The sequence below is a fragment of the Denticeps clupeoides genome, chromosome 6, assembly GCF_900700375.1.
Source record: "Denticeps clupeoides chromosome 6, fDenClu1.1, whole genome shotgun sequence".
NCBI lineage: Eukaryota > Metazoa > Chordata > Actinopteri > Clupeiformes > Denticipitidae > Denticeps > Denticeps clupeoides.
The window spans coordinates 1685977-1698073 of NC_041712.1; the positions used below are offsets into that span (position 1 = coordinate 1685977).

General features: G+C 39.6%; 1 protein-coding gene and 1 non-coding gene across 2 annotated transcripts in view; both read right to left on the bottom strand.

Annotated features, from left to right (window-relative positions):
* The window catches only part of clmpa (CXADR like membrane protein a), a 56941-nt gene that overhangs the window by 14221 nt on the left and 30623 nt on the right, over positions 1 to 12097 (bottom strand). Inside the window, exon 2 of the mRNA XM_028984805.1 lies at positions 599 to 756. Within this exon, the coding sequence (XP_028840638.1) occupies positions 599 to 756 (158 nt within the window). The remainder of the gene's footprint in view (positions 1 to 598; positions 757 to 12097) is intronic.
* Positions 5130 to 5287, bottom strand: LOC114793222 (U1 spliceosomal RNA). Its single transcript, XR_003750219.1, has one exon. It is a non-coding gene; the product is annotated as a U1 spliceosomal RNA (small nuclear RNA).

Genomic DNA, 12097 nt, shown 5'->3' on the forward strand with positions numbered 1-12097 from the left:
AACAGTTTTATAGGTATAAATCATGAGCTTGTAAAATAAATAACAGGCAAGGGTTGAAGCAAAACCAGCAAGAATTGGGAATGAAATCCCAGCTAAAGCATTGAACACAGTGAGAAGGTCGGCCTGAAAAGGTTGTCATAGTGATTACATTCGGTCAGAGAACAGTCTTTGTGATGAGGGAATGTTTATATGAACATTTAGTCTGGTGCAGAAGGGAAAAGAACGCATAAAAATTACAACTCAAAAAAGTGGTCAAAAAAAAGTCTACATATTCCATCATGAATAATCTTAATGCAAACAAACCAGTGCTTGAAATGGGTCAACCACCCACTTACATTTTAGAATTAAGAGTGTGTTTTAATCTTTACTGTACTGTCAGTATAGTATAATCACTTATGGTACTCGGGCATGCAGCTTCTAGAGTCATTGTCTGGGTGATTAGCAATGACCCTGTGTGTGTGTGTGTTATTTTTTTTTTACATAATGAGCCTTCCATGATGGGAGACAACAAAATTCAACTGACAAGTCACTTGAACTCACCCACGTACAAAAACTCTACAAAAATGAAAGCAAAGATATTTTATATGAGTCTTCTTACCACATTCTGCTTTGCGTTTGGTTTCACCAGCAGCCACTCGATGTCCATGGTGGCCGTGTTGGCCTGCCACAGCTGATGGTGACAGGGAAGCGTGGCGTTGTCCCCCACCACCCTCTTCATCTCCGTCTTGGCATACGCTGTCAGCAGGCTCAGCAGAACTGGGGAAGGAAGCAGAGGCCATGAGAGCCGGACTGTGAAGGAGCTTTACTGCAGGACGCCTGGCAGCTCCTTGGATTCTGTGGTGTCCACAGAGGGAATACCACATGAAAAAGCCCTTAAGCTGCAACGTGGCTCAAGGAAAATCTCACTGTCATCTAATGTGTTGATCTGAAGCTACATTCAATATGTGTGTGTGTGTGCATAGCAATACCATAAACCACATTAACCAAAATTTAACTAGGGCTGTCAAAACAAACATAATCATTGTTGCAATTACTTCATGAATATTTATGAATGTCCTAAAACAAACACAACTAACACAGCCATGTTTGTTTGCACAGTAACTGTGGGTAATTAATGCAGTAACTACCCATTATAAGGTCAAGGAATGGGTGTGGTGCGTCTGAGGAGCGTTAAAGCTTCACAGTGCAACAGTACAGATAAGTCCGGAGCAGAAGAGTCCAAAACTCCTCAGATCAGCTTTACTACAAATTAATTTTTCTTTTATTATAGCAACAAAAGTAAAAGATTACGCTGTGAGAGGCTGGGCAACTGCTTGATAAGTGATAATAAGAGGTGATACCACACATTTAGAGCTGGTGCACTGAGGACCTCAAACTGGCCTGACCGTGTACTGCAGTCTGGATCACTTTACACGGCAACCTCCCATCTGATCCCATCCACTTGTATCCTCTACCCTTCACTCTTCTCATCTCCAAGCTATAATGGTCACCCAGCTGTCTAATAATAGACGTCGCTGAAAATTATTATGATTTAAGTAGACAACCGCATCATTCAGTGACCCTACAGCTATTTAAAAAGCTGTATTCTGAGACACAGAGAAATACTGTCTTTAATGGAGAACAGCTCAGGATAGATTTGGAGATGATGATCACCACTGAAAATGGGGATTTTAGGCAAAAAGCTGTTAATTACTGCAAAGTGATTCAACAGTTCAGACCTTGTGAGAATGTGGTGCAAGAAACGGGCCCATAAATTGCTGTTATCTCTGCTTCTTCTTGCCTTCGCGATACTTGATGGTTACAATTAGCACATGCAATTAAAGTGAGCTGGAGTGAGGACAGCGGGATAATTATTAATGATTACTCAATCAGGGGATAATTAAATTAACTATGCTGCCATTCAGACGTTGGAGGGGTGATGTGTAAATGAAAGTGCCTCCCTCTGAGAATGTTTTTTCATGCTGCCACCTCTGCAGATTCGCTGCATGTTACACAGGGACAACGCAGTGTCACCAGGGCTGTTAACGCTCTCAGAAGACTGCTGTACTCTGTCCTCAGGAGCATTTAAGGAAGCTTTTTGCTGAACTATTAATCTTTTTTATTTATTAGGGAGGAAATTGCCAAGGACATTAAGGACTGTGCCAACTTAAATTGCCTGCGGTGCTAGCGGACATGGATTCACAAGAATTCAAATGCTATATGATTACATGTGTTTTCATATAGCAGAAAGGGAAAACAATTAACGTGCTTTATTATACTGTTACATCTATTTTTCTTTCAAGTATTACTTATATTTTATTTAAGAAATTACTTCATTGTATTTTTAATAATATTAATATATAAATAGAACAAGGTGCTGATGATATAACTTTAAAGTTTAAATATAAGGCCTCCTCTCACCTCTTAATACTTCGTGCTCGATTTCTGAAATGATATAGTATGTATCCAGGTCTTTAAAGAATGATGAAAGCTCAGCCCCCAGCCACAGCTGCTCATGAACATATGAAGTCTCAGAACTTCAGTTGCTCCCTTTCTACCCACCCAAAAAACAATCAGCTTCAGCCTGTGCTTTTCTCGCCCTGTATGGATGGAGAGGCAAGCAAGAATGTGTGATTATTAACAAAAAACACAAAGCTGCTTGGCCGAGATGGAGCCAAAGCCAACAGAGGAGCGGATTTCTATGAAGATGCCCTAGGGGGAGTTGTGCTCCACTAAATTCTCCTCCCCAAAGACCCTTGCAATCTTATTATAGCACAGCCAATGGAACACATCAGTCCCATACCCTTCAAACTGTCCAAAGTCATGTTACACATCCGAGTCAGCATACTGTGTTGGCTCTGGGGCTCGGAGTTCACCCTCCGCAATATTGCAAACATGAAAAACTAAAGAAAAGGAAGTCCATGCCCTTTAGCTACACTATCTGACGAAAGAATCCAAACATGATCTAATAGCTATAAATACCATGGATGTATGAAAACATTGTGGCCCCATGAGGGAGGTTTCTGTTTCAGGGAGGAGATGTTCATCCCATGTACAGTATCTGCATAATGAAACCCCAGGAGATGCAAATTGCGAGTTTTATTGATAGGGTACGAAGAGTTGCACATTAAGTCGGGTTTCGAATTTAAGGACTTAATTAACTCTAATGCCTTGCTAGACCGCAATCAAAATGAGATTTTACATTACGGCATGTGCACTAAGGTACATGACAGCATGCACAAAATTAAGAATGCGGCCATGGAGGTTTATTTTTTGCCGCTTGTTATCGTTTCTTCTTGAAGTGACTGGACAGACAAAGAACCTGCACTGTATAAGCAGATTGTGTTGAAACATTTACATTTCACATCCTATCTGTGGTGTAGACCATTCAACTGCTGAAATCTGACCAATCCTCAGAACATAAATAAATGTTATTTTTTCCTATTTCAATAGCCATTAGATATCCAGAAGTCATTTGTTTTATGGGAATTGCAGCAATGTAGGAATTCTGCATCGTTCCAAACATCAACAACATCTTTAATTAATTGTGTGGCTGCCTGATGTGGTAACCTGAATCACTGCAACAGCAGCAGCAATTACTTACCCAACTCAATCAAGTATTCTGCCTGAGCCCCTCTTCTGCATCTGGCCTGCCGGGTTGAGGTTATGAATATTTCCTTCCCATTAAAATCAAAGCCTCTGTCTTCAGTGACTGGAGGCGAGACTTTGAAGGAAGGACAAGTTCCATAATCCTTTCCTCCTGCTGACTAGGGCTGTTCTTCTTTCCTATCAGATGGTGCTTCCAATGTGGACTGTGTTGTCACTGCACACAGTGCACACACCAGATCAGTTCTACCTTCTAATTTTTTTCAGGATGGCTAAGGTTTTTCTGATCTCTCATCAAAAAATGGTGGTACTAGCCGAGAGGGTAACACACTTGCCTATGAACCAGAAGACCCAGGTTCAAATCCCACTTACTACAATTACTACTCTTAACTTAAAGTTGCCCTGTCCCTGTAACTACTGATTGTAAGTTGCTCTGGATAAGAGCGTCTGATAAATGCTGTAAATGTAAATGTAGAGAACACTCTCTGTTCTACGCAAAATTCCTAAAAGTATTAAAGAGCATCATATTGATTATTGGGAGAATCTACAGGTAAACCAAACAATCAGAATGTATTTATATGACACTCTGCATGCAAAAGCAACACAAAGTGCATAATAATGGGATGTGGTCTGAAGGTAGAAGAAGAAAAATTAAGAAAATGCTAAGCTTAAGAGGTCTGCCTTACTGTTCCAATCAATGGTGAGTGTGAATGCGCTGCATCAGAATTCTGAGTCAACACAAAAATGACAATAAAACACAATGCAAGGTACAATCAGCTAAATGATTGATTTTTTGGCTTTTTTTGTATTGGTATTATAGGATAAATTAACTGTAGAGCAGGGTGTAATAAATGTCTAAAAAGCAAGTGCATCTGTGTCACTGCAGGTGAAAGAGGTCAGCATTTTATGAAGGTGAATGCATGAGGGAGGAAGCTGTTCATCTTTTGGCTTGTTCTGGTTGGCAAAGGTCTGCTTCATCTGCCAACGTGGGAGGCATACAAAGCGAGAGTTCTGCCCATCTCTTGGATCTTGACATGGAAGATATGGGAGCACTGATTTTTATTTTTTACTCTCTGTTGCAGTATTTTCCTGGTGGCTGCTTCAAAAGAGACTGTGATGGGTGAGCAGTGAATGGATTCAGCTCCCACTGATGGCCGTCCTTCCTCCGCTGATGTTGATATCCAGATGTGTCACCAGATGTGTGATGAGGACTGTTAGTGTTGGGCTGGGTGTTTGCCTCTAATCTTGAGAAATTAGACCATTACCCAGGTCAATATTTACCTCTCCAGTGGGGATGGTCTGTTGATAGAAAAGTCTGACAGGTCTGCTTTCAGGTCTACAATCTAACACTCTCTGTGACAGACTGATGGTTAAAAAAGATGAATATCTAAAACAACGCAGTCTCTTTACCAACAACAACAAAAAAGGCTTAACTGAAAGGCTTAACTGGCTAAAACAATGTGAGGCCAGTTTTATGACACCAGTCTACACCAAAGACGGCAGTTTTATGGGCTGCTTCCTTAATCGCTAGGCCACCACTGCCACAGAATAGAGTGCGAACGCAGTCCCCCACTTTCAGAAATTATGCAGTCGAGATTCCCACATTTGGGGAATTCGCAGGGGTCAGCACAGCCAGAGTGCAAAGGCTGAGCCTCGCTCTTGGTGAACCGCCTTCTTGATCACAGTGAGGGAGGAGCAGTGTTTTGAGATGTCTTGAGCATGTTCAGCTCCAGGTTGTAGTGACTAATAATTTTGCTCCACCATCTTGTTGTGGTCTTTAGCTGACCTCTTCTCTTGTATATTGTGCTTAGTTCTGTTGATTAGTTACCCCTGCTTCTTTATATTACTTTGGTTTGTATTTTATTTGCTGTGTAATACTTCCTACGTACATGCTAGACATCTAGCCTGTTTTTTGGGTTTCTGGGGACTTTTTTTTTTATGATAGTCATACTGTTGATAATGCATATCTGTTGAGTGCACTGCAGAATCTGTGCTGGAAATGGTGATGAAAGCCTGTAACAAATTGTCACGTCTCTGGGTCAAATGGAAAAGGAAGCGCTGAAGCGGGACATCACTCAGGTCAAGATGTTGCGTCTGTCCACTGCCTTCCTGTTCCTTTTAACAGTGCCCTAATCATGGACGCCTAGACTAGAGCCTTGTTGATAGGGTTATAAAACTTAAGCATTACAAGTGGAAAAAATAAAATACTATGAAAAAATTTCATTCATTTTGTTGACCCTTGTAAACATCTTGTGTTTAATTAATGTTCTCATACATTTTCTATCCAAATTCTCCATATTATTGAGGAAAAAATGTAACAGTTGAATTTAAAGACAAAAGGACACTCTTAATGACTGCAACCAAATTCTAAATGACCTGTCATGCCGAAGATAAAACTCAAGAGAGCCCTGGATATGCTTCTCAGTGCCTCAGAATGCCTCAGGCAATGCAGAGAACCCGGAGCCAGGCTGCAAGAGTAATTCTGTATATGGTGGAATAGGCCTGGGTGGCCACACTGTTGTTTTTTTCTAGGCTGATCTCATGGGAGCAAAGACTCACAGCAGATGTAGCAATGCAAACATACAGCAGACATAAATACATTTAACCTACAATGTTATATCTCACTACATTATTTCTGGTGGCTGTTGTGAATTTAAAATTTGAGTTGAGAGTTGTCTGGTACATTTAGTCATGAAAGTCATCTAGTCACTTCCAACCTAAGCTGTCAGTCACTGCAATTGAAACCTTCCCAAATTCTCCCACACCACCCCTCTGCTACGCTCCCTCCACTGGCTCCCTGTAGCTGCACGCATCAGGTTCAAAATACCGATGCTGGCCTACAAAGCCAAACATGGAGTAGCACCATCCTACCTCACAGCCCTTATTACACTTCGCACTGCACCTCGTATACTCCGAGACTCCAGTACTGCTCGCCTGGTCCCTCCATCTCTGAATGTAAAAGGAAAACATTCATCTAGACTCTTCTCTGTCTTGGCCCCTCGGTGGTGGAATGAACTTCCCCTCGAGGTCAGAACAGCTCAGTCACTGAGCACCTTCAAACGACAGCTCAAGACCTTCCTCTTTAAAGAATATTTAGATTAAATTGTAATTTTCTTGTTGTCGAACTTGTGTACAGAATCTACAACAGAGTGAATAAAATAGATGTTTTCATAGTTGGGGTCCTAGTGAACCAGAATTGATCTCTTCATCGATGGTAACTTAAGCACGTTGTAAGTCGCTCTGGATAAGGGCATCTGCCAAATGCTGTAAATGGAAATGGAAATGAAACCATGCCCTGTTATAATTCAGAAGAAGAATGTTCAAAAACACATTTTATGAGGAAAGAATGACATGTTTTTTTGGCAATGATTGTTGTTTGAAAGACATGTCATAAAAACTCTACTACAGTCAGTCAGTGTGTGTGGGCTTTTTTTTAGAGACAATGGAGTGACAAATCAGGACTGTGGTTGGACCCACTCAGTCCTAAGACAGTTTATCATTAGAAATATACTATAATTACTAATTCAAATAGCAGAAGTATTGCAATGAAGCATAAAGTGATTTATTAAAGTGATTAAAATGAGTAAAATCTACACAGGCACAATGACTGCCCCTCATTCAGTGCTCTGTCAATATAAATGTTCCAGCTCACCCATGCTGTTCATCATTTCAAAGAGGGCTATAACCCTCAGCACCACCACATCGGTTGCAAAGACACAACTACAGGCCATCCTCATCAACAGCGCAAGATTGTGGAACAACCTGTCACCCGCCATCAGATCTCGATCACCACTTCCCAGTAACAGCCGAAGCCTGAGCCAAGTCCACTCTTATCACCACCATTGACTAAAGTGTTGCTGGATCTGTTCTGTTGCCTGTAAACTGCTTGTTATATGAAATTGGCTCGAAATCAGCTGCAGGCTTCTGTAAATATCCCGTCTCCTTCTGTATGGTTCAGATCTCTATGCTTATGAGCTGTGTTTTTTTCTTCTTCTAACTCCCACTGGGCACAAGCATCTGTTTAACAAATACATTTCAAAGAAAATACATTTTATCTCTCTTCCATCAATGCGTAAATATAGGGCCATCATCATGTTCACTTGTTACACTGTATAAAAAATAAATTAGTGCTGCTTTTGATTGTGAAGTCTAATGCAATACACAGTCAATCAATATAAAATTAGAGGTGGGCTTAGATTAATTTTCTTAAACTAGATTAATCTCACTGTAATCTTAGAATTAATCTCGATTAATCTAGAGTAATCTAAATTAATATAGATTAATCTATATTTTACATTAATCTAGATTAATCTAGATTAAAATGGCTCATTTGAATCCTGCCGAAGGCATTCAGAATATGTGTGCTACCCAAATAATGACTAAAAGTAAGTCTTTGAGAACGGGTTTCTCAAGCCAGGTGGCGCATTAGACCAGGGGCTCATCTCCTGTTTCCAAAATGCATCACAAACTGCTTGAGAAAGCTGTTCTACTATGATAATTGGTGATGAAAATAAATTATGTTCAATAAGATGTACTTGTGTTTACCAACAGTTTATTCAGTTAAATAGCTGCATCCATGTTACCACGTCACGTTTGATGTAGTAATTTCACAGTTCGAAGACTCGTTCTCGCCCCCTACAGTGCAATTCGGCTAGGTATACATCCGCGCTAAAATATCAAGGTGAAAGTCACCATAGTGTAGCGGTTCATCTTCTGCGTTGTGTAACGTTTCTTGAACCACAAATGATGAGCTGACAAAGTGTATTCTGTACAAAAAGCAAGGTCGCGTCAGAACATCGCGTCACACATTGCGTCTTTCTGCACCTCTCTCTACAATATACAGTATTAAAAGAACATTAAAAAATGCACAAAATAACACACATGCAAAATATTCCTAATATGTACAAAAATTAAAATTAAAGAAATAACTTTTTGCACACAAACCCCACGCACCTCTCACAACTCACGCCATGTGTCCAAGAGAACTAAACCGGGTCTCCAACCCACTAACCCAAGGGCACGGCTGCATCCAAACAATTTTCAGGGGAAGATCAAAGTTTTAGAACCCACATAACGTTTTACAATAACCATAAATTGAACAAACAAAAATACAGAAACATATTTGACATAACCAGAAACATTAACACACTTTAACATTCTACAATTAAACAAACACCCGGATTGTCATTATAATTACCTTACCCACATCAGAATACAGGTAAACAAAATAAAAGTCTTTAGAAAATAAGAAAATAAAACACACAAGAAAGAAGAAATATACTTATAAATCTAGTGTAACCATTTAACTCCGGCACAATAGCTTGCGTAGTATAGACCCAGCTCCCAAGCCAACTTTGTGAATAGATTAACGGCGATATTTTTTTTATTGCCTGATAAGAGTCTCACGTTAACGCAGCATGTTAACGCCGATAATAGCCCACCACTATATAAAATATAAATAATGCAAAAGAAAAACCTCAATCAACCACTCATATACATGTGGAATGAGTGGAAAAAGTTTTAACATGATCATAGAAACAGCTTGCGTTATACTAGCTTAACCCATTTATCCATGTGTCAGTGTTGCTATTTAAGTTAATTCTATGACTGTTTTAATGAGAGGAGTGCTGCAGTTTAACGTTGACCTGTGCAGATCAATACATGGTATGCTGTTTCCTCCACCATGCCAATTTTGCTGCAATTTGCAACTTTTATGCTCATTAGGTAGAAAATATAGCTGACTATGGAAGCAAAGAGATGCAGCAAAATGCATTTTTGTCCACGAGAATGTTCTGCTGAGTGCTCCACAGTAACATCTTACAGTCCTGCTCGCTTTACCATTTATGAGACATTTACATTTACAGCATTTATCAGACGCCCTTATCTAGAGCGACTTGCAATCAGTAGTTACAGGGACAGTCCCCCTGGAGCAACTTAGGTTTAAGTGTCTTGCTCAGGGACACAATGGTAGTAAGTGGGATTTGAACCTGGCTGGTTCATAGGTGAGTGTTTTACTCACTGGCTACTGCCACCCCACCTAGACGTCATTCAATACACTCCACCCAACATATTCTTTCACCACTTGAAGGGAAGCAATAAAAATATTAATGGTCTGCAATCTGCTAAAAAATCTTCCATAATGCTACTAAACACATGTGGTTCTGTTCCTGCAGTGCATGCAAGATAAAGCTTTGTCACTTCACTTTGGTGTCATCCCTAAACTGACAGCCTGGCCTCTAATGTGTCTTGCCGTTGCATCAGTGAACTGTTGAGGCCAGCGTTTCTCACTCTTTAAGTGAGGAAACCGCCTCAGAGCAAAATTCTAAGCATTCTGTGAGTTAATCGAAAGCAGGCTCTCATTTACCGTAGGCTCTAGTTTTACTGTCATTGCCTTGCAGTAGTAAGAACGCAATGAAAATGCAATATTGCACTGCATTCAGTGAAATAAAAACGTAAAAAAACTTTTTTCTTACCATTAAGGGGCGAGTGTGGATTAAAGGAAACGCTTGACTCCCATCAAAACAAATGAATAGGTAAAACCCCATCTTATTTAGCCTAAACATCTGCGTTGAGTCCCTTAGCTTTTATTTGGCCTGTCAGAATGACAGAGCATTTACTGTTGTGCTGGGAACACGTTTTTGGCTCCCTGTGGGTAGCCATTGAAGCTAGCCGCAAACAGAGGTTAGGAAAACCCAGAAAAAACCCGGGAAGCAGCGAAAAAGACAAAAAAGAACATCTGTTACATTTAAGACTCTAAGACCATGACATGCAAAGAAACAAGCTAAGAAACATGCATATTTTTCAATGAGCCCCAAACCTCACCAAATTTAATGTGATGCATTTTGGCCATGGTTACTATTTTTGATTTTAACATGCTTGCATTAGTGTGCTAATATGATAATTTTTCAACATGTTCCAAATGTCACCTAAAGTCATGGTCTATCGGTCACTAATACTGCCTGCTCTTACAGCTGACACCAGCTCTTCAGGTTACACCCGCTCTTGCGACCCACGCCCGGACAAGCCCATAAAAATTTCCTATAGAATTTGGGTTTCTAGTTATCCTTATTATTTAGATAGAGACATACTCAAAATTGAACACTATTCTGAAAAAATGTCATGGCATATCTTTTCATTTAGTAATTCAAGATTGCTTCTTTTAGAACTAATTGAATGTCTGTCTATGTTGCTAATAATAACAGATCATGAGTTCAGCACAATTCATGTGATTTTATTGAGGTTGAATTCTACTGAATTTTAAAGATCAGCTATTTGATGCATCGGAGCGAAGTTTACATATTTGTCACACATAATTATGGTCTACACTCATCATAAAGTGTTTACTATTTTAGTTTTAATCACTCTTTAATAACCAGAACAGAAACCTACAAATCCCCTAAAAGCAGAAATGTGGCGTCCGAGCAGCAGATGGAGGCTTCCACTTTTCTGCAGGATGGGACACAATCCAGTGGCTAAACAGATGCACAGCATTTGTATTACATTAACACTGATGCCCGGTGGAAAATAACCATGTCTGCCAGCAATAAAATGATTAAAACTAAATCCTGGACTTATAGATGGGTAATTGTGTTTCAGCAGTGGTGTTTGTTGACAATGTTCAGTATTGTTTCATTGTTTTATGTAGCTCATCTATCCCCAGTATCTATCCCAATCATTTTATTCTGACCTGGCTATTATGATGTGAATGAGCCTCTCTAGCACAATGCAAGGAGCAGACTGGAAGCACATCAATGAGGCTCCAAAGTTAAGCTCCTAGACTGAAACAATGAGGAGAGAAACTGGGCCAAGGCATACATTCCCTGAGGGGTGTGTGCCAAAATGCAACCCGCAGCCCTCTGAAAATGGTCCTCCAGAAAAACCCTGCACATACTGCATAATAATTTTCACAGGGACACAAAGCACTCCAAGAAGCCACATTCTGCGGAAGAAAAGAATGAGGAGAGCACTGAAAACCTCAGGCTGTAGGCACAATGTGAAATTGCAGGGGGAGTCTCTGGAAAATGAAACCAAAAATGATAAAAAAAATATTTAAAAAAATATATTTGCTCTTTTATTTCTCCTAATATTTACAATAGCTACTCAAATAATGTGGAACATCATTTAATTTCAATGTATTTAAAAAACTGAAGGTTTTGCAGATATTTGAAACATGAATTACTATAGTAAAACAGACTTTCAAAGTTCACTTTGCATATGTTCTACGGATGAGTGCATCGGGCTTGATTAAAATAATCATACAATGCACATTTTAACTCTTTGTACTGGCTATTATATGTTAAACTCACTCATGTGGCGTCCCATGCATCACACCATCTTGGTCATTTTAGTTGCATATATTGATATTGCATAAACATTATTTTATTAGTGTTAAACTGTTTTGACGCCCATTATACATTGAAATATTTGGTGCAACAGTTTTGTCTGAATGCTTAAAGAGTTTACAAATGTTTATTTTGGAAGTTGGTTTTAATAAGTGAGAATAGTTTTCTGT